The sequence below is a fragment of the Balaenoptera musculus genome, chromosome 8 (genome assembly GCF_009873245.2).
Source record: "Balaenoptera musculus isolate JJ_BM4_2016_0621 chromosome 8, mBalMus1.pri.v3, whole genome shotgun sequence".
Classification (NCBI taxonomy): Eukaryota; Metazoa; Chordata; class Mammalia; order Artiodactyla; family Balaenopteridae; genus Balaenoptera; species Balaenoptera musculus.
In genome coordinates this window covers 7555847-7578809 of record NC_045792.1, presented here as the reverse complement: position 1 = coordinate 7578809, position 22963 = coordinate 7555847, and the positions used below count along the sequence as shown (strand labels likewise).

Sequence of the window (22963 nt, the reverse complement as noted above, 5' to 3'; positions counted from 1 at the left end):
ATGGCCGAGGGGTCCCCGTCGCTCTCTGGCATCTGGGGCATTCCTTCTTCCAGTGCCCTGGCTGTTTGCAATGGGCACATCAATCTCAATCCTCCCTCCGGTGCCCCTTTTGTCCACACAGGGTACACTGGCCTTGTATGGGTACCCGTGGGCCTTGTGGTCTGCCAAGGCCGGACTGGTCCAGAAAAGCCAGCTTCCTCTTTGGTGGTCTCTGAACGAACAAAGCCACTGCAATCATTCAGGCCTTTTGCATGTTTCTCTGGGAGCGTTCAGCCTTTTGGGCCACATCCCTATTACTGAAAACCAAATAAGCCAATTAGAACTAGTCATTCATTGGGGTCTGAGGACCAGCAGTTGCTTTCTGAATTTTGTGCCTGATGTCTGGGGCAGACTAGGCTATGAAATGCATAGCCAAAAGGGCCTGTACCTCGGGGGAGGAGGGATCCACGTTCATTTGGGATCCACAGCCCTGTAGGGTGAGCCAGTGAAAATGTCCTCTGTGTCCTCCTAGAGTTATCCCTCCTGAGCTACACACTCCTTGAATTCCTTTTGGGTTCCATTGCCTAGATACAAGGCCATGAAAATTTCACTCCATTTTAAATTTCCTAACTCATATGGTGGCCAAACCTGATTACATAACCTACTAAGTTTTTTCCTTTTAATTTCTGTTGTCCAAATCTTTCCCAGTCCTGGAATATATGGCCCAGAGGGGTATTGGTTGGGATTAATGAGGCCTGACCCATTTCAGATAAGCTTGAGGTGACGTCTCTATCTCCCGAGCTATCCAGAATTCCACTCTTAAGTCAAAATCCTCCACGCATTTTAGTCAAGATTTGCACTTAACAGTTTTAGATGCTATCGCTTCTAAGGTAGTCTCCCAACCAGGTGTTAGAGCCCCGGAAGTCACAAAGAAATGGCACAGAAGATGTCCCCAACAGTGTTGACGATGAGCGGGAGTTGGTCTAGATATAAGTTGGGAATAAAGGGTCAGCATTTGTAAGGGTCAGAGGGAGGGGAGTAAAAGCAATAAAAAGTACACCTTGGTGGTCACATAGGTTTCCTGGGGTTAACAGAAGAAAGAAAAAGAAAGAGGGGGAGAGAGAGAGAGAGAGAGAGGGAGGGAGGGAGGGAGGGAGGGAGGAAGGGAGGGAGGAAGGAAGGAAGGAAGAAATAGAGCAGGAATGAACAAGAATGCAAGAATGTAGGAGAAAAACCTCAGAGTCAAGGAGAAGAGTACAGAGAGTAACAATTGTGTCCTGGACCTGCTGTTGGATGTGCATAAGTATACGGGGTTGACCCGCCAGTCAAAAAGGAGCAGACATCAGCAGGGCATCTTCCCTAGTATGCCTGGCTTGCGGCATCCCACAGGCCTCTTTAGGACCAAGACGTAACTCTCAGCATTTTCTTACCTTATCACTGGCCCTTCTTGGTTGCCAGCTGAAACTCTGCACCTCAGACTGGGACTTGAAACCACATGCCAGGACTCGAACCCGGCCAAAACCCATGGTCTTCCAACTGAGATCACACACCTGGTCTCAGGACTTAATGAAGCTCAGGTTCTTGATGTCTCTTGCAGAAAGAATTCAGTGAGAGACAAAGCGATAGGTAAGAAGTGGATTTATTTAGAGAGAAACACACTCCACAGCGTGTGGGCCATCCAGAAGGTGAGAAAGGCACCGGCGTATGGGGGTTGTCAGTTTTTATAGGGGTGGGTAATTTCATAGGCTAATGAGGGAGGAGTATTCCAGCTGTTTAGGGAAGGGGGATTTCCAGGAATGGGGCCACTGCCCACTTTTTGATCCTTATGGTCGGTCTTGGAACTGTCATGGCGCCTGTGGGTGTGTCATTTAGCTTGCTGATGTGTTACAGTGAGTGTATACTGAGGCTCAAGGTCTAGTGGAAGTTGACTTGTCCACCATCTTGGACCCATTTGGTTTAAATCAGTTTATGTCATGTCCTCAGGCTATGTTATTCTTTCAAAGGTTGTGTCCTGCCCCCTTCCCTCCTGTTTCCCTGGCAGAGTATAGCACTCTAAGCAAAGACTGTGTGAGCCGGGAAGGTGTGTGATGTGTTCTGTGTGGGTGAGGCAGAGGGCTGGAAGGGATGTTAAGAGGACTGGAGAGGCCAGGCCAGGCCTGGTCTTGCAGGCAGGATGAGGAGTTTCGTATTATTAAACACAGAGAGCCTTTGAGTGATTTTAAACCGTGACTTAATCCAATTTGTGTTTCGAAATCCCTTTTGCTGCTACAAAAGACTTTGACTTCTCTAGTTGTAAAACACTTAGGATAGATTTAATATATTAAATAAAAGAAACTGATTTCTTAGCCCTAAATACTAAGGTCTTTGAGTTGTTTGCCAGAAAGAGTTCCTGCATTAAGAATCTACATGAGTTTACATCTTAGATATCAGAAGCTTGAGTTATAAAAATAAAATTATTTACATCTAAAATTTTTCATTTAGTGTCAGAGGATAGTCTTAAAATTTTTAAGTCTGAAATCCTTCTTTTGCCTGCTGGAATCAGATTACCTTCACTCCCTGTTGTGACTGTTGGTGTATCTGAAAAGTGATAGCCTGAATGTTGATTTACTGTGCACTCAATTTTCACAGGAATTTGTCTTTTCCCATTTGTTCCATTTTAAAAAGAAATGGCCTTTTATGGTCCTAGTTGCATTAAAAGCAGTCACAGGGTGTTTCTTTTAATTAGAAATGCATTCTCTGTTGCACAATAAATTTCTTTCTTGTAATTCTGATCATGAGCAACATCTTACATTTCAGTTAGTTCATTCAGGAAGTATTTTCACGCCTACTCTGTGCCAGGCACCGTCTAGCATCTTGGGCTACATTGTGAACTAAACAAAGATCCCTACCTTTGAGGAGTTTATATTCCAGTGGGAGGAGGCAGATGGCAAATAATAAGCGTAATTAATATCTTTATTATACTAATAATAAATATAACTAGTATACTGGGGGTGGTATGTGCTATGAAATTAAAAGTAGAGCAGTTGATGCAGTGAGTGAGGAGCCTGCAGTTTCAGATACGGTGGCCAGGGTCGCATCGTTGAGAAGGTCTGCCTTGAGCAAAGGATTGGAAACTTGTGCGGATTGGTGGGGGGGTGTGGGGTGAAGATCCAGCAGAAGGAACAATCATACAAAGAAAGGCCCCAGGCCAGAGTGCTCCAGGCCTGTTTGAGGGACAGTAAAGAAGCCAGCAGGTCTAGAGGGAGGGAGGGAGTTCCTCAGCCTTTTAGGAGCAGGCTTCTCAGTCAAATTCAAAAGCTCATAAGCCAAAATAAGTGAATAAATCAGGGAAAGAATTTTCATTCTGTGAGTGCTCTGCAGGTGGTAATCTATAAATACCCTGACTCATGTCTTAACTTGATTTAGGTAATTCCAAAGTAACACGAAAGTTTCTTTTTTTTTTTTTTTTTTTTTAGAAATTCACGGTCTTTTATTTAGTTATTTATTTAGTTATTTAGTTATTTATTTATGACTGTGTTGAGTCTTCGTTTCTGTGCGAGGGCTTTCTCTAGTTGCGGCAAGTGGGGACCACTCTTCATCGCGGTGCACGGGCCTCTCACCATCGCGGCCTCTCTTGTTGTGGAGCACAGGCTCCAGACGCGCAGGCTCAGTAATTGTGGCTCACGGGCCCAGTTGCTCCGTGGCATGTGGGATCTTCCCAGACCAGGGCTCGAACCCGTGTCCCCTGCATTGGCAGGCAGATTCTCAACCACTGCGCCACCAGGGAAGCCCGAAAGTTTCTTAAATTCATTTCAAAGGGCAGCTAAACAAACAAGCCAAAAATCTCTTTTTATGTGAATGAGAAACTGATGTTAGATCACAAGCTCATATGACCTAGCATTTAGTAAAAGCTGAAAATTTACCTTTCCAATTTAGAGATCTCAGGTTAAAAGCCAAAGGCTTTGTTTTACAGCAAAGGATGGCACAGGTGCCAAATGCACTTACCTCCAAGAGGGGCAGTGATGGGGGTGAAGGTTGGGCCGAGTCTGGGAGAAACTGCCCTGTAAGAGCAGGTTTGGTCACCTGCCTTATTTCTTTCAAGCTCAGTTGCTCCAAATCCTTTTTTAACATTTTCATTTGGTGATCTGTACTTTCTGTTCTTGGACTCAGTGAGATTTTCCGTGTTCTTCTTAAGTTTGCGGCCTAAATCCGGCGCACTGCTTTCATGAGGTCCTGTTACCGAATCAGGTCTGGCTGCTGGCCGCTCAGCAATCAATACTCAAGAGAGAGAGAAACGTTGGTAGAAAGGAAAGTTGCTTTTAATTATAGAATGCCTGCAATCTGCAGAGATGGTGGACTCAGTGTCCCCCCAAAACCATCTCCAAAGATTCTGCTTGGCCGTGAAAGTTTTTAAAGGGAAAAAGGGAAGTAATCTCAGTCAGTCATTCACATAGGGGGTCACAGTCATCGACATCCCACTGTGTGCAGGCTTGCCGACGTCTTGTGATGATCCTTCCCCGCCCCCCTGCCCAGCTGTGCAGCGTGTGGGAATCTTATTCCCCCACCAGGGATTGAACCCGGGCCACGGCGGTGAAAGCACCAAGTCCTAACCACTGGACTGCCAGGGAATTCCCATGATTTTTCTTTAGATGCTATCGTGTTCACAGTTTGTTCGCCGGATTACTGAAGGGGAAGCTGGGGAAGAGATCTGGTTATCTGTTACTTATTCTTCATTTCTACTCCTTTGATCTACGGAAAGAACCAACAGACTAGGATTAGGAAAGGTATCATGTGGTCAAAAGATCTGAAAGGTGTACTAGGGCCAGAGATGAGTAGAGCCGGGGTCGGGGGGAGCGGGGGGCGCTGGGGGCTGGTTTAAGGTTAGTGACAAGGCAAAGCGGCCTCCTGCAGAGAGCACTTTCCTGCCAAAAGCTGCTTACAAATCCCCACTTGTCAGAACATCATTCCATTTCTGTGGGATCATGGGCAAAGGTCTGTCTTCTGTAACTTCTTCCTGCTGATGTAGGGTGCCGTGTTCTTAGAGTGGAAGATGTTGACGTGGGTCTGTAGCATCTCTTTGCTCACAGTTGTAGTTGCCCGTTTCCATACAGGGGCAGAACAAGCTACAATTATTTTGATGCCCACAAAGATACAGATTATTTTCAGCAGTAGTGTTAATCCCATTCTCTTAAGGTCAGTTCTTGGCACTGTGCTAACCATAGATTCCGTACTGCTCAAGATGGAGTGGTTTGTCATAACTGCAGTCTGGTCATCATGCAGTCAGCCTTTTCCCTCTGGTGGCAGTTACGGTATCTGTAAAACAACTCAGGAACCTGCATCAGACACTGAGTCTGTAACTCTATTGTCCGAATCATTAGCTGCTTGAGCCTGCTCCTTTGTGACTCAGGGAGGCCTGGGAGACTTCAACTTCTCTACAGACAAGAGGCAGGAGACGTGGAGGGGTGTTTGTCCTTGGGCGGGGTTGGGGTGCAGGGTTCTGCTCAGTTCCAGTCCTAATCAATACTAATGTAGTAGAATACTGCCAGAGTTGCATGCATATCAAGTGTATTTTGTTGGTGTGTATATTCAGTATCATCTTTGTTTTGCACATACAGTATTCTTTATAAAGAACCAGGCTTAGTTTATCCAGAGAGGTGTTCTGCCGTACTTGCCCATAACTGATCTTTTCCCATGTTTCTGAATTTTATTTTTCAGAGTATCCTTTCGTGGTTTCTTAAACTTCTTTCTTACTGATTCCTTTCCCAAGTTGTCATGGTTGTTTCATACTTGAGTCCTCTCTGTGAAATTGCTGTTTACTGTTTTCAGTTTAGTTTCCCATGAGGCTAAAGCTGAGGTATGATCACTAAAGAAAATGCTGAGAAGCACACGTCTTCGACTTTCTGAAACAAAACATTCTACATTCATCTTACAGTAAAAAAGGAAAATGGTACAGGTTAATATAACTGAGTTAGACAGGCCCTAGAAAAATTTGCAAGGCCTTTTCTCTCCTTCCTTTAGATAGGACTGCATAAGCATCACCCCAAAAGGTAATGGTCTGCCCTGTTTTTCTTTAAAAGGAAATGCCATGACCTCTGTAGGCCTCCAGTTCCATTGCCATCCTGAGTGGGAAGTTCAGGAGCGAGCACTTCATAGACATTTAATCTCTGTTGAATGACAGAATGAAAAGATTGAATGCACTCACAGCAAGCTTTTTGCGAAATCCCTCTTTACTGGGTATTTTGATAATTGAGTTTTAAACATAATTAAGAACCCAAGATGGGTATCTATTCAGTTCTTTTTTATCTGTTATGTCAGTTTAAGATATTGTGCAACGACAAGTCTATTTTGTGTATCTTTCCTATATTCTGTCCTTGGTTTTACTGTGAATGGGTTTTGGATTACATGGCCACGACGGACCTCTGAGATGTCTCACCCGGTGTTGACGTTCACTTAATCACTATTAACATTCAGCTACACTTGAAGTTTCTAACCATAATATTTGCCAAGCTCCATGTCAAAATGCAACTTGAAAAACATTTTTTCAAACTCAGTGCTGTTTAAGTCAGAAATCCTCAAGAAAGTAAAAAGGAGTGGAAACTAGGTGGGATATTCTTACTAAACATTTTAATTTTTATTATGACAGGAAGGTCTTCCCTTCTTTACGACTTGTCAAATTTCAGCTCATAGAGAGATCCTCTATAATGGTGACATGGCCTGAGCTCGCCCGGACTTGAAGGAAACTGTGTCTGTATGTGGCACATTGTGTGTCCTCTTGGTGGCATGAGAAGCAAGCAGTCGAGGGTCCAGCCATTCATAATTCACACTGTCTTAATAGGGGACTTTAGTTTTCAAGGACTGGCTAGAATGTAAAATCTTACCCTTGAAGATTTATTTAATCTTATTTTTAATGAATTGCCTAGGTCACTTGTGATGAAATTGTATGATCGTACTACTTGATACATGGAAAATATGTTTTTTTTAATAAAGACCATATTTTTTTTTATATATACAAATTTATTTTATTTATGTATTTTTGGCTGCGTTGCTACGCACAGGCTTTCTCTAGTTGCGGCGAGCGGGGGCTACTCTTCGTTGGGTTGCGCGGGCTTCTCGTTGCAGTGGCTTCTCTTGTTGCGGGGCATGGGCTCTAGGCACGCGGGCTCAGCAGTTGTGGCTCGCAGGCTCTAGAGTGCAGGCTTAGTAGTTGTGGCGCAAGGGCTTAGTTGCTGTGCGGCATGTGGGATCTTCCCAGACCAGGGCTCGAACCTGTGTCCCCGGCATTGGCAGGCGGATTCTTAACCACTGCGCCACCAGGGAAGTCCCCATGGAAAATATTTTTATTAAATATTTTTAAAGTCTCCTTCCTTAGCAACATGTGTCATTGTTTTCAGGATATACTGTCTCAGGTACAAGATTCTCAGAAGCTTCACAGGAGGGGAAGCTGTGACAAAGAAGGAATTCATTAGTTATCATTCTTTGCATGGTAAAATCATCAACTTCCATCACCAACTTCTAATTCAAATCAGATTTTAATTTGGATGTTCCATTAGTCCTTCTTGAAACACTTTTTGTTCCCTGTACATGCATGCTGTGTTACTTTGGTTTTATAATTGAAAATAAATGATATAAACAACATCTGAGCTCTTGAGCCTGGAATACCAGTGTAGTTTATTTTGGGACTTGAGTTAAAAGGCTTTCTGGAATTTGTGATTATACCTCTCAATCCTTAAAAGTCTTTCCAGAAACCCTATATCTTATGAGTTCATTCTCACATTTTTCACTGATAGGTCATTGTTTGCTGGTGAAATCCCAAGAATAAGTGGTATCAATCTGGCATTTTATCAGTGACTGTATTAAAGGAAATGAGTGTGATACAGATCTTATCTGACATAAGGTAGAGGGTGTCGGGCACATACAATTTAGGGATAAAAGTAGGAGCAAACTAGGTTAACCAGAGGTAGAGGAAAGACTTCAAGACTGGGGTACACAGAGGGATTGCATCCTGGCACATCTAGATACAGTTCTTATATATCAGTTCCATTTCTTTGTATGAATGAGAAGGAAGAAAATGGAAATTTTGTTTTATACAAAACAAATAGGATAGGCTGTAATCTACATTATAGAACTGAATTCATCAACTGCCTTAGTAAACTATTTTAGTTATATTGTTAAATTGTCAACAAGCTTGTCGGGTGCCCTTTTGTAGTACCTTACACTGGCTATCTTTTCCTTCTTTCCTCTCCCATAGTTGCTAAAAAAAACAGATGTGTTGAAATTAGTCCAAAAGCCACAATCAGAGGGGCTTGGTTTCTTCCAAGTCGGAGGATGACTGTCTTTTCCCTTAAAAAAACAAAGTTAACCCTTTTCTATGTTTATGATAGAGAAATAAGCCAGTCTCTATTTCAGTCACTGTTTTATTTTTATTTTTAATAGAAGAGGGGAAAGCTTGCTATAAATACAGCTGAACTTTTAAAACAAGAAATGTACCATCTTTGCAAGCTAGTTTGTAGATCTTTTATTTCCAGGCAAAAATGCCGTCATTAGAACTTTTCTTTCCTTTTTATTCCATCCACCCATATCTGCAAGTGTATTATTCTGTGTTCCTTCTGGCATGTCGGTGGTTTGTTTGGGCTGAAGACCACACACTGGAAGCGCAGGGAGACCCCCGGATCAGCATGAGGAGAGCGGGCTGGGAGGCCCCACTCTCATCCCTCCATGAAAAAAGAAGCCAGATTTTGCCATCTTTGCTAGCACCAAGATGCTGTGAAAGGAGGAGCTGGAATTCTTTCATGTTTTCAAATCTACAACTGCTGGTTTATACAATCTTAATTTCATTCATATAACCAATCCTTTTTCTCTTACCTTTTCCATGTTTCTTAATGGATTTTTCCTAGAACACTTGCCTTGATTTTTCCCTTTTTCACCCACCAGATATAAGCATTCTATTTCTTGCCAAGCTGACAGATTTCAAAGTAGAAGTATCCTATCTGATATGAAGACTTAGGCCTTAAAAAGTTTGTTAATGAGGTTACTTGTCTTGGTATTTACCGAACGTCTAACTTTTATTTTGCTGAACTCTGTTGGCCTTAAAGGATTTCTCAGTGGCTTAGCAGTAATTGGAGTAATGAAGACACTGGCACAGGTAATTGCCTTTGTTTTCTTGTGGCAGAAAAGCTTTTTTCCACCTCTGCTAAGTCCCACTAAAATGAAAACTCAAATAGTGATCACATAAAGAAATTAATGTGTGAACTAGTTGATGCATATTAGGAATTCTGTGCAAGATTTTAGCAATTAGCTTAGAACCTCTTTAGCAGTACCTGCAGATTGTTTAAACAATGGGGTAAAATAGATTTTTTTTTTCCTGAAATAACACTCTAAAAGGAATAAGATATGGTTTATGCTTAGATGTCACTGAGGTATACATGTAAGATTGTATCATATGAGGCATCTTTTAGACTGAAGAAAAGATGTTATCCTGTTAGAAAACAGAATGAATGTATGGTCAAATTTAATGTGGGCATATTGAATTACTTCTCTCGTTCAGTTCCTAAGAGGACCGAGAACATTCCAGTAACAACTTATCAAGAGTTGTTGGCCATATTTAACTCTCTTAAATTATGTAGATGGAATGGACCTTCGGAACAGTTGGCTCTGTAAAGAAAAAAATTAAAAAGCTTAGTATTCAGGTGTTGACACTAAGAATTGACCATCTGTCAGAAAAGAGAATCCAGCAGAATGACCTTGCATACTTTCCAGGAGAAAATGATAGGACAGATCTAGGGCTCTGGTAGGTTGTTGGTGGTGGGAGGTATGTGACAAGTAGTGCTTATCACCAGAAAAAAATGGCTTCATTTAGCTCCTGAATTTAGCCGACTGCTGTGATTGCATCAACAGAGCACCTTATCATGTAGCAGCTATGAAGCGTTACAATTATTTCAAGTAAATCTTTCTAGAATGTGGGAGCTCCGTTTTTTGATAGTTTTGGGCTGTAAATTAAAAACGGGGGTGGGGGGGCTTCCCTGGTGGCGCAGTGGTTGAGAATCTGCCTGCCAATGCAGGGGACACGGGTTCGAGCCCTGGTCTGGGAAGATCCCACATGCCGCGGAGCCACTAGGCCCGTGAGCCACAACTACTGAGCCTGCGCATCTGGAGCCTGTGCTCCGCAACAAGAGAGGCCGCGATAGTGAGAGGCCCGCGCACCGCGATGAAGAGTGGCCCCCACTTGCCGCAACTAGAGAAAGCCGTCGCACAGAAACAAAGACCCAACACAGCCAAAAAAAAAATATATAAAAATGGGGGGAAAAAAAGCTGAGAAGCTAATACTTGGAGAATGTTTTTAGGTTGTAATAGTGTGATTAAGAGCATGAACTTGGAAGGCAGACCGCCTTGGTTTGAATTATGGTACCCAGCCTTTCTGTGCCTCAGTTTTCTCATCACTAAAATGGGGCAGTAATAGTACTTCATAAGGTTATGGGGATAACATGAGTTAATATTTGTAAATAGTGCTTGGCACGTGGTAAGCACTATATAAGAGTTAAAACTCTGGTTTAGTAGCTGAATTAAACATTGGATTATGAAGATGTCGATCTTCAAAATTTAATGAACATTAAATTACTTTTCTCTATGTTTTACTTTCATCTTTCTCAAGACACAGTGTTTTTTACATGAGTGTAGTTTGTCCAGATTGCAGATGGGTTTATACAGCCATATTTAAGGAAAGAGCATAAGCATATACACTTTTCATTGTGTTCTTTTAAAAAACATGCCCAAACTGCTGGGTTGTCGCATATGTGGTAGAAATTCCCACTCTCCTGCCACGACTTCTCCAGTCTAGAGCATAGGTAGACTTCAGAGAAATAAAAACCTCATGGAAATATTTTAATGGCAGTTAACTCCTAACTCTTGGTATTGGCAGCTGGGGAGCTGTGAGACTGTAATAAGTGATGTGTACACGTAAAAGAAGGGAGTGTGGCATGTGGTGTGCATCCTTTATTTAGCAAAACGTTGGATTGTGGGGAAATTGTTTGCATTTCATTTAGGTGTTCCCTGTTTGTCTCATCATAAGAATCCCCTGAAGATTGTGGAGATTCTCGTTCAGTAATGTAGGATTAGAGCCTGGGAACATATACTATCTTTTAAATTAACTAATAGACTTTATCTTTAAGAACATATACTTTTAACAAGCATCTCAGATGATTATGAAGCTAGGGCAAGGTTTATTGAGTTAAGTAGTTCGTCTGTCTGCTCTGAGCCCCAGCTTTCTCACTAACAGAACCAGAGATTTGACTGGAAAGGTGGTCTACTTCCTCACTCACTGTTAGGATTTTGTGATCCCTATTTTCCAAGTGATTATGATACCAAAGAAGAATTCCAATATGTGTGGTGGAATATGAGTTGAGGGAATTAGCCTTCTCTTTACCAGAAAAACTAATTCAGCAAACTTTTAAAAATGTCTTAAGAAAGAAAAAAGCTTTCTGATAAAACAGCAAGCTTCAAGTAATTATTACTAATTTGGTTTCTAAGTACTGACAATGTAAGGTAATAAAACATCCAGGGACTTCCCTGGTGGTGCAGTGGTTAAGAATCCGCCTGCCAATGCAGGGGACACGGGTTTGAGCCCTGGTCCAGGAAGATCCCACCTGCCGCGGAGCAACTAAGCCTGTGCGCCACAGCTACTGAGCCTGCGCCCTAGAGCCCGTGAGCCACAGCTGCTGAGCCTGCGTGCCACAACTACTGAAGCCCGTGCACCTAGAGCCCGTGCTCCGCAACAAGAGAAGCCACCGCAATAAGAAGTATGCGCGCGGCAACGAAGAGTAGCCCTCGCTTGCCGCAACTAGAGAAAGCCCGCGTGCAGCAGCGAAGACCCAACACGCCAACAATAAATAAATAAATACAATTTTTTTTAAAAAGTCCCAAACTCTGGTAATGTGTATTGTCTTCTGTTCATTGGGGGGGGGGGCAATATTTAAAGTATAGCTATTTTAGAATTAACAGTCCTTATATTTAGCAAGTTTAGTAAACTTTTGAGCAGTTAAAACTTCTGTTTATTGATCTTATTCTAATCCACGATAATTCTTTCACTTTGGCTAGTTATCACCTGAATATAATTGCTCGGTAATACCTTTCCCATTCATCACAGTGTCTCAGAACCCACTCTGTGTTTAGCTAGAGAGTCATGCCTCGCTGCCCGTGAGGACACAATTGTCCAGCAACAAGGGATGTTCAACAATCAGCAAATTAGTATTGATTATTTTATTCTTGAGCCAGTGATTTCTTTAGGTGATAGTAAAGGATAATTGGGGGCATTTAGCACACTTACCCGTAGGTTAGTTTTAAATCTTTTTCTTTTTTTTTTTTTTTTTTTTGGGGGGCTGCATTGGGTCTTCGTTGCTGTGCACAGGCTTTCTCTAGTTGCGGAGAGTGGGATCTACTCTTCGCTGCGGTATGCGAACTTCTCACTGCGGTGGCTTCTCTTGTTGCGGAGCACGGGCTCTAGGCGCATGGGCTTCAGTAGTTCTGGCACACGGGCTCAGTAGTTGTGGCTTGTGGTCTCTAGAGCACAGGCTCAGTAGTTGTGGCGCATGGGCTTAGTTGCTCCGCGGCATGTGGGATCTTCCTGGGCCAGGATCGAAACCCTGTCCCCTGCATAGGCAGGCAGATTCTTAACTGCTGTACCACCAGGGGAGTCCCCGTGGGTTATTTTTATCCTCTAAGTCTTCCCCAAGCCTGTCTCATGGGAGAATAGCAGGTCTTTCTTAGGCTCCACAAAGTGATGGCCAACAATTGACATGAGTTGATGTTGGTTTTGTTTGGTTTTGGAGGGGGAGGGGAAGCCTTCAGAACTTACATATATCTGTATACTTTGGATAACAATATAGAGCTCCAAAGTCATAATTTTGAGGTTACTTTCCTTTGGATGAATTTAATTCCTTAAGTTTGGGACACATTAATTAATGAATTTCCGTTAAGCCAGTTACACGTTTAGAACACTTTTTAGGATGTACAGCTTGTTAAAACTGTTTAATGCATGTGCTGTTTTGAACGGTACACCTCACACATCTAATTGTGGTCCACGGTGTTTAATCTCTTTTAGAAACTGGATGGCTTCTACACGGAGCCAGGCCTCGGATATAGACAAGATTTGGGGGTTCTTCAGTGATGGCGCACCTCCCACCAAAAAGCCCAGGTAAACAAAGGAAGGGGGGATCCGAGGAACAGAGAAAATCACCACTGATGGTAGATAATGAAAAATAATGAACTTGCCCTACATCCCAGTTGGCGTCACTAATTAATATTGGCCTTCATATAAAAATTAAATTATTTTTATTTTGCATTTAATTTCTATTTTTTATCAAGGTCAGAAATGTATATAATTTTAAAAGTCAGTTCTTCAAGGCTCATAGTGCCTCACCCCCTCCTCAGAGGCAATCGCTTTCAACTTTGTCTGTTTCTTCTAATATTTACACCCAGATTTTTAATACTGTATGTGTACTGCTGTTTTTTAGTTTTGGGTTTTATCTGTTTCTGGTTATGGAAGGTAGGGTTAGGCTTGCTGTCCTGAATCCTCCCCTCATGTCCCCAGCCGCCCTCCCCCCACACACACACCATAGACTCTCCTCACAGCCTCCTAGTGTGTTTTATATCACAATTTTTGGTTTAATATTTACATTGTATGACTGTATAAATAGTATTCATAGCTGAGCCTAATGTGTTATCGTTATGTTTCTTTTTCTTGTCCATTTTTTCCTCCAGGTTATTAAAGATTGTCTCATTTTTTGGGGGGGTGGTTTGCTTTGTTTTCTTTGAACCTATCCACTTAAATTCAAACTCTGTGACAGAGAGTAAATCTCCTGATCTGCTGACACACGTCAGTAATGTACGAGTTTAAAGTTGCTCCGTGGGTTCTTCCCTCTGGCCAGTTGTGCCCCAGGCCTGCCACAGTGCTGCTGTCTGCCATTTTCCTTTCCTGTCACCCTGCGAATTCCTTTCACGTCTCTCCTGTATTGGATCCTCTGTTTCCTAGATCTTATGTCTTCCTTTTTGGCGTACTCCTTCATTTTGCTGAAAAATATCTCGTTAGCTTCCTTAGTAAGGATTCAGAGGAGAAAAGTTTTGGGAGACATTTGAAAATGTCTTTATCGTACTCTTACATTGATTTGATGATTTGGCTGAGTGTAGAACTTTAGATACGGACTCATTTTCCTTACAGTTATGAAATCATTGCCCATTCTCTGCTAACGTCTTAAATGTTCCTGCCAAAATAGCCACTCTCTTCTAATTCCTAGTCCTTTGTATTATATGATCTCTTTTTCTTTTCTCATTAGAAACTTGTAAGTATGGTTATTTTATTCTCAGTAATCTGAAATTTCACAATGATATATCTTCATATGAATCTGGATATCAGGTAGCTCTTTCAAGCAGGCTACTAATAATTTCACTTTGGAGGAATTTTCCTGTGTTACTTATTTGATAATTTCCTTTACAGTTCTTTCTGTATTCTGTCTTTGTAGAATTCTTGGTATTCAGATGTTGGGCCTTTTGGATAAGTCTCTAATTTTCTTACAGCTTTCTATGACTTTTGTTTTTATCATTCTACTTTCTCAGAGATTTTCTCAGTTGTATCTCCCAACTTTATGAATTTTTTATTTCTGTCTTTTTTTTATAGAAATAAGAAATGTTTTCGTTTGCCCAGTTTTTTTTATAGCATCCTGTTCTGTTGCACAGATGCCATTTTAAAAAAAAAATCTATGTCAGGATGTCACTGTTTCCTTTTCAGTTTTTCTCCCCTTTCCCAGATTGTCTCTTATTTCCCCCAAGTTCCTTTCTATCTGCTGGTTTGTTTGGGTATAACTCTCATGCTGGGGATTTTGTTCAAAGGTAAGGTGACCCTTATTTTTCTGCTCATATTTAAGAGAAAACACTGAAAAGCCAATGGAGACTCTGTGTGTGGCGAGGGGCTTGGTGGCTGGTGGGCCTCCCTGTGGGTAACAAGCATGGGCCGGGTTCCACAGCTTGCCGCACTCTGTGGGTCTTTTCTCTCATGCTGGCCATTTTCCCCAGAGGGAACTCCTCCCACCTCCTGACCCAGTGAGGTTGAGGTGTAGGCATAAGGTTGACTGCCAACGTCCGGGAGTCTTCCTTTAGGAGAGGGGGGCAGGGGAGAGTCTCATATTTCTTACACAGAATGTACACAGTCCCCCTCCCCAAGCTGTGCACGGTGTTCTCAGATGCAGAACCCTCGGGTGGAAGCTCTCTGGAGGACAGGCCTCCTGTCCTAGAGTTCTGACCACTTCTGACACAGCCTTGCAGAGAACTGACCCTCCACCTTCAGCTGTGCCTGAACATTCCCAAGCTTCTGCAGAGGGAATCAGCTCTTACTTGACCGCTTCTAAAATCTATTGACCTCTTCTGTCTACTTTTCCTATTTTTGTCATCTTTTCCTATTCTGCTTTTTATGAATGTATGCCTTCTTAAAAAGTTACTATTACTTAGTGTTTTAGGAAGAACCAGAGGTGAAACATAACTGTTAAATTTTTCCCTTTTAACTGGAATCTTAAATTTGGAAAAATCACATCTCAGATCTATAATGTATGAGGTAAAGAATTCAAATAGCACAGCACATTCAAATGGAAAGCAAAAATCCCTGTTCTCCCCAATCCCCAGAGTTAACCACTATTTACAGTTCTTATGAATCCTTCTAGAAATTTTTTTTTCTTTTCCATTATGGTTTATTAAAGGACATTGAATATAGTTCCCTGTGCTGTACAATAGGACTTGTTTATTCATTCTATGTGCAGTAGTTTGCATCTGCTCGTCACCCCCTTCTAGAAATTTTAAGTATATGTTTGTGTGCGCTTCACTTTCTTGATCCCCTTGAACTGAAGTGCATTTTTCATTGTTTGCTTCTAATGTCTATTATCAGTCTTCCCCAGCAGACTAAGCTTTTGCGGCCAGGGACTCCATCTGTACGGTGCTTTATGAGTTTTTCATGGAATTGGGAATAGGGAAGGCAGTTCTAGAGGTGGTTTCTTCAAAACCAGCTTTCTCAAGGCTAAAAGTACCTTTCCCTTCTTGCATTATGCCAACATGCAAATCCTTTTTCTGTTCATTGTATTATGTGGACAAAAGGTCTAGAAGGGCAGTTTCTTAGGAAAACACATGCCATCAGCAAAAATTAAAGTGCATAAACATATTTCAAACAGATTTTAATATAGTTTCAGGATGAAGGGGGCGTGGAGAAACAAAACACAAAAATTTGTACCAAAACACAAAAATTATCTCACACAGAAGTCAGGGCAGAACTCAGTGTTTATCACGGGAAGAAAGGAATGTTTTCCACCTTCCGTCATATCCATTGAATAGTTGTTTCTTTATTTAGGTATGTAAAGCTTTTGTGTTTTCAGAATTCTGTTGGCCACTATTTTTTTTTTTTTTCCTGCTTGGGGATATCTAGAACAAAGCCGAAGGCAAATGTGTTCCCGTATTTGACTAAATCATGCTCAACTTTAGTCATGTTCATTTTCATCTTTGTGTTCACAAACTTTGGACTTACTTTTTTTTATTGGCTTTTCTTTCATCTCCTGTTTTGCATTTCTCAACAATAGGAATTTCACATGTGGGGGGTTTCTTTTCTCTCTGGAATCCAAATCAAATCAGACGTGTTTTTTTAAATTTATGTTTGTTTAAAATATAATTTAGTTATCAGAACTGAACTGAGTGGTGATAGTTGGACCTTTTCCTGATATTAGTGGGTTTTCTTAGGTTGAGAGGACTACAAAGGAGAAGATTGGTCTTACGGTGGCTCTTTAGGATTTCCACAGTAGGGTTATTACTTTCTCAGCAAGCACTGGCTGTGCTCACACTACTTTGGAAAGGCATCAAGCCTGTGCTTGTCATCTTTGTGGCTGTAGGAGTTAGAGCTGAAAACCGTGGCTTTGGACGGTCTTCGTGCCTCGTGCCTGTTGGACGTTCCCAGTCCTCTCATTTGTTTGACTTTTTCAGGAAGCTGCTCCCAAGCCTGAAAACGAAGAAGCCTCGGGAGCTCGTGCTGGTGATTGGAACAGGCATCAGTGCTGCGGTCGCACCCCAGGTCCCAGCCCTGAAATCCTGGAAGGGGTTGATTCAGGCCTTACTGGATGCGGCCATTGATTTTGACCTTCTAGAAGATGAGGAGAGCAAAAAATTTCAGAAATGTCTCCACGAAGACAAGAACCTGGTCCATGTTGCCCACGACCTCATCCAGAAACTCTCTCCTGTGAGTACCCTTGTGTGAGCCCTGGCGTTCGACCTTTCCGAAAACCAGACACACATGCTGAATGCAATAAGGAGATTTATGTTTCTAGCCTATAGATTTGCATAACATTTGGCTCTTCTGCAAAATGTCCGTTTATGGACCCGAATCATGGTAGTTTCCTTGACCTCATTTCAGTGTGTGTGGTGGGGGGGGGGTGGTGATGATGGTGATGATAATGTTGTTGAGGCCTTTATATGTACAAAATGAGACCACTGTCCCATTATTGCTGTGTTTTAAATTTACTTTTTCTACACTCACTACTATAAAAGCTGTGTTCCCTGGCATCCATGCCTTTCAGGGAACCTCAGAGAGATTAGAGATAATTCTTATTTTGTGGATGAAGCAACGCCAGTTTTTAATGTTCCTTTTAAAGGCAATCATTCATACATATATATATATATATATATATATATATATATATATATATATATATATATATATATATATATATATATGGAATTTTGCTGCGTTTCAGCAAACTGAGCTGGAAATCGATTCCTGAATGATTTAAGGGCCTCCTTGTCTTGCTTCGTTTTAAAAATGTCTTAAAAATCAGGATTCACTTAAGATATATTTGGAAATAGTAGAGTAGCCAAAGCATATTTTAAAGCTTAATGAATTAAGTGCACCTTGAAAAAAAATGTAACTCTTATGCCTTAAACAGTCAATTATCAGTGTTGATTTTTTCCCCGTACGCCCTAGGGCCTATAGGAAAGAAGTGTCATTAAGTGTTAACCTGAAAGGCATTTAAAAGTATTGATAATTCCCTCCTAGATCATGACTCATTCAAACACTTAGGGCCTTTTACTTCATCTTTTCATTTCTTTGTCCTTAATTGGGGTATAATGTTACTAACCTAGAACAATATAAAAAATTAAGACTTTAAAGAGCTCATGGGACCTCCACCTCATACCATATACAAAAATTAGCTCAGTGGATTAAAGACCTAAATGTAAGAGCTAAAAACTATAAAACTCTTAGAAGAAAACATAGCTTTAAAGCTTCATGACCTTGGATCTGGAAGTAGTTTTTTAATCATGACACCAAAAACACAAGAATCAAAAGAAAAAATAGATAAACTGCACTTCACCAAAGTTGTAAAAGCTACTAGGCTCACTGAGCATTATCAGGAAAGTGAGAAGACAGCCCCCAGAATGGGAGAAGATGTTGACAATTCATATATCTGATAAGAGTGTAGTGTCCAGAATGTATAAAAAAAACTCTTATACTTCATAAAAACGCAAATAATCCAGTTTTTTTCCATTTAATTTGTTTTTGAAGTATAGTTGATTTACAGTGTTATATTAGTCTCTGGTGTACAGCAAAATGATTCAGTTATACATATATTCTTTTTCATATTCTTTTCCATTATAGTTTATTACAAAATACTGAATATAGTTCCCTGTGCTATACAGTAGGACCTTGTTGTTTTATCTATCTTATGTAGTGATTCATACCTGCTAATCCCAAACTCCTAATTTATCCCTCCCCCTGCTTTGCCCTTTGGTAACCATAAGTTTGTTTTCTATGTCTCTGAGCCTGTTTCTGTTTTGTAAATAAGTTCATTTGTATCATTTTTTAGATTCCATTTATAAGTGATGTCATATGATATTTGTCTTTCTCTGTCTGACCTACTTACTATGGTAATCTCTAGGTCTATCCATGTTGCTGCAAATGGCATTATTTCGTTCTTTTTTATGGCTGAGTAGTATCATTGTGTATACGTACCACATCTTCTTTATCCATTCATCTGTGGATGGACATTTAGGTTGCTTCCATGTCTTCCATGACTATTGTAAGTAGTTCTGCTCTGAACATAGGGGTGCATGTGTCTTTTTGAATTAGAGTTTTCTCCAGATATATGCCCAGGAGTGGGATTGCTGGGTCATATGGTAGCTCTATTTAAGGAACCTTCATACCGTTTTCCATAGTGGCTGCACCAGTTTACATTCCCACCCACACCCTCTCCAGCATTTAAAATAATCCAGTTTTTAAATGGCAAAGGATTTGAATAGACATTTCTCCAAGGAAGATATACAAATAGCCAGTAAGTGCATGAAAAGATGCTTAACATCATTAGTCATTAGAAAAACGCAAATCAGAAACTATGTCAGATACCACTTCACACGCACTGGGATAGCTAGAATCAAAGAGTTGGGTAATAATTGCTGACGAGGCTGTGGAGAAACTGTAACCCTCGTACGCTGCTGGGATTGTGTAGTGGTGCAGACAGGATGGAAAATAGCCTGGCCATTTCTCAAACAAATAAATAGAGTTGTCATATGACCCAACGATTCCACTTATGCGTATATATATATATATATACACACACACACACACACACACACACACACACACACACACACACACACATATACCCAAGAGAAATGAAAGTGTATGTCCATACAAAAACTTAGAAACAAATCTTTATAACGTTACTCATAATGGACAAAAGCTGGAAATAGTGCGGATGTCCATCAACTGTCAAATAGATAAACAAAATGTGGCATATTCACACAATAGACTATTACTTGCCAATAAAAAGGAATCAAGTACTGATACGTGGTGCAATGTGAATGAACCTTTAAAACATTATGCTGAGGGGAAGCCAGTCACAAAAGACCACATGTTAGAGGATTCCACTCATATGAAATGTCCAGAGTAGGGAAATCTGTTAGAGCAGCAAGTAGTTTAGTCGTTGCCTAGGACTGGAGCAGGGATGGAGGGTGGGAGGGTGATAGTTAAAGGGTACGGAATTTCTTTTTGAGATGATGAAAATTTTCTAAAATTGACTGTGATGGGAAGCTCCCTGGCGGCCTTGTGGTTAGGATTTCGGGCTTTCACTGCTGCAGCTGGGGTTTCATCCCTGGTCGGGGAACTGAGAACCTGCAAGCTGTGAGGCACAGCCAAAAAAGAAAAAAATTGACTGTGGTGACAGTTGCACATATCTGTGGATCTACAAATAACCACTGAATTGTGCACTTCAAATAAGTGAATTGTATGTTATGTGAACCATATCTCAATAAAGCTGTTAAAAATAAAAGTAAGAGGATGGAAAAGCTGTATGATCCAAACACTAGTCAATGAAAGTGAGGGTGGCTGTGTTAATATCTGATAAGTACACTTGAGAGAAAAGAAGAAGAAAGCATAATTTTTTAATGTTCAAAAAAATACAAAATTGTTGTCATATAAAAAGGTAATTAAAGAGTATATAGACCCAAAATATAAGAGAAAAGTATTAAAGAAGTGTGTCAGCCCAGTAACAAAAATGTTGTCTTTCTGGGGGAAAAAAGAAAGAAAGAGCTCATGAGGACAAAGAGAGCTGTGTTAGTCCAGCAAGTCTTGTCTGCATGGTGCCTTGCCACTCGGCTGGAGCCTTCATTCATCTGTTGAAAAGGTCTCCTGAGACTAGAAAGCATGACCTTGCTAGGTGGGTTAGTTATGTTTGAAAGTAATGAGAGGATTTAAAGTCAGTGTCAATAAATGTATACTAACCAAACATCAAACTGGAGTCACTAATTATCTTTGGATGAAGGTTTAGTATTCACCTTAAAGTGTAGTCGTAGTGTCACTTCCAATAGAGTAGCAATCATCAAACTTTTTGGTCTCAAGACCCCTATTTACGCCTAAAAATTACTGAGACTCTCAAACAGCTCTTGTTTATGTGGGTTATGTCTATTCATATTCACTATATTAAAAATTAAAACTGAGAAATTTTTTAAACATTAAATTCATTTAAAAATAATAATAAGCCTGTTACATGCTAACATAAACAACGTGTTTATGAAAAGCAACTATATTTTCCAAAAACAAAAATAAATTAGAAGAGTGGTATCGTTTCACGTTTTGCAAATCTCTTCAGTGTCTGGCTTAATTGAAAATGGATTCTCCTATCTGCTTTACGTAGTCAGTTCGGTGTCTTTGTGAGGTTTTGGTTTAACTATGCAAAAAAATCAAGGCTTACAGGTACATACTTGGAAAAGAGAAAAGTATTTTAATAGTCTTTTTGGATAATTGTAGGTACTCGTTGTTGATACTACACCAAAAATTCAGTAAGTGATGGCTTCCTAAAGATTAATAGCCATAAAGAATCTGATATCAGATCATATCCATGTTATTGGTGATATGGAATCTGAACTTCCCTTATGCTGCTGCATTAAGATCCATGATCCATCTTCTACCCATGCACGGTTTTGTAACATTACCCATTGGGAAAATACTGCTTCACTTGAGTTATATGTATCTTCTAGATTTTGGCACATTTCATTACACCATCCAAAAAAATTGCATCCATTAATATCACCACCAATCTTATCACAAAGGTATTTGGAAGCTGTCAAGCTCATGGTGGCAGATAAAAGTTTTCTAAAAATCTGATTTTTGCTTGAAAGCTCAGCTTTTATCATTGGCAACAATGGCAGCGATCATTGGCTAGTTTTCCCTCGAAATGACAGGCTCACTTCATTTATTTTTGCAAGAATGCTGAGAATACGCAAATCTGAATAGTCATCGTTTGTCTGCCAGTCATTCTTTCAAGTAAAAATGATGTCTGATGAAAAAAAGGTGGCTAGTTCAGTTTAAAGCTCAAAATACATTTGAAGATGTCCTTTTTGGGTTTTTTGTTTGTTTGGTTGGTTTTTTTTTTTAAGAATCTAACAAACAACAGTAATATGACAGGGTTAATAGGCCCATCTACTGAGCCAGTTTCTTACAGTAGGGAAATGCCATTGCAAAAATCTTGGGTTTCAGTACCGGAAAGACTATGCCATTTTTAAAGGCACTGGGACCCTGGGCAAATCACTTAACGTCTCAAAATCTATTTTTGAACCTGTAAAACTCGGATAATGCTACTTATCCCACTTGAAAAATAAGTGAGAAAATGTATGGGAAGTGTCTGGCACAGAGTAAATGCACTGTAAATGTTAATAACCTTGGTGAAAATGAGTCAGGATTTTTTTTTTGTGGTTTTCACTGTGTCTGGGATCAGAAGGATGGGAGTTACAGGGTAGGAGGAAATGAAACAACATTGGATTCAGTTCACTGTTTTAAACAAATGAGAAAATGTCCATAAATATGTGTGGGAGTTTGGCATTTCCTTTTGACCTTGGAACCTCCTTGTTTGTTTTCATTCTTTTGTCTTTACTTAGAGAGGCCGCTGGTGGGAAATTCAGTTCTAGGGTCACCTGTTTCAAGAGAGAAAAAGTTGATTTTAAGTCTGAGGAAATCGATGCAGCTATAGAAGCCGCTTTCCTTCCTCTCTATGTTGATATGCAAAATGTAATAACTCAAAGAAAGAGGACCCAAAGATAGTTAGCTAAAATAAGTGACTCATGACTTTTATTTCCAGACTTTAACCTTTTGTATTTCTTTTCTTAGAAGCAAGGAAGTATATCCCACACCCATGCTTACCTGGCCATATACCCAGGTGTTTTTATATGTGTGCATAATAATTAAACTGGTGCTGGCTTATTAGTGTTGTTTAACGGTGTGTGTGTATGAATCAGAGTACAAAATGAAGGTATGTGGGCTTCCCTGGTGGCGCAGTGGTTGAGAGTTTGCCTGCCAATGTGGGGGACACGGGTTCGAGCCCTGGTCTGGGAGGATCCCACATGCCGCTGAGCAGCTGGGCCCGTGAGCCACAACTACTGAGCCTGCGCGTCTGGAGCCTGTGCTCCGCAACAAGAGAGGCCGCGATAGTGAGAGGCCGGCGCA

The 22963-nt window shown here is 40.8% G+C and overlaps 1 protein-coding gene across 6 annotated transcripts in view; it reads left to right on the top strand.

Annotated features, from left to right (window-relative positions):
* FAM118B (family with sequence similarity 118 member B) overlaps nucleotides 1-22963 on the top strand; it is a 54758-nt gene that overhangs the window by 18537 nt on the left and 13258 nt on the right. For 5 of the 6 annotated variants that reach the window (XM_036862631.1, XM_036862632.1, XM_036862634.1 and 2 more), the window contains exons 2-3: nucleotides 13052-13144; nucleotides 16960-17212. In XM_036862631.1, the coding sequence (XP_036718526.1) occupies nucleotides 13059-13144; nucleotides 16960-17212 (339 nt within the window). In that variant the 5' untranslated portion in view covers nucleotides 13052-13058. Of the gene's footprint in view, nucleotides 1-9049; nucleotides 9101-13051; nucleotides 13145-16959; nucleotides 17213-22963 lie in introns of those variants that run through there. The other variant, XM_036862630.1, reaches the window with a different exon arrangement.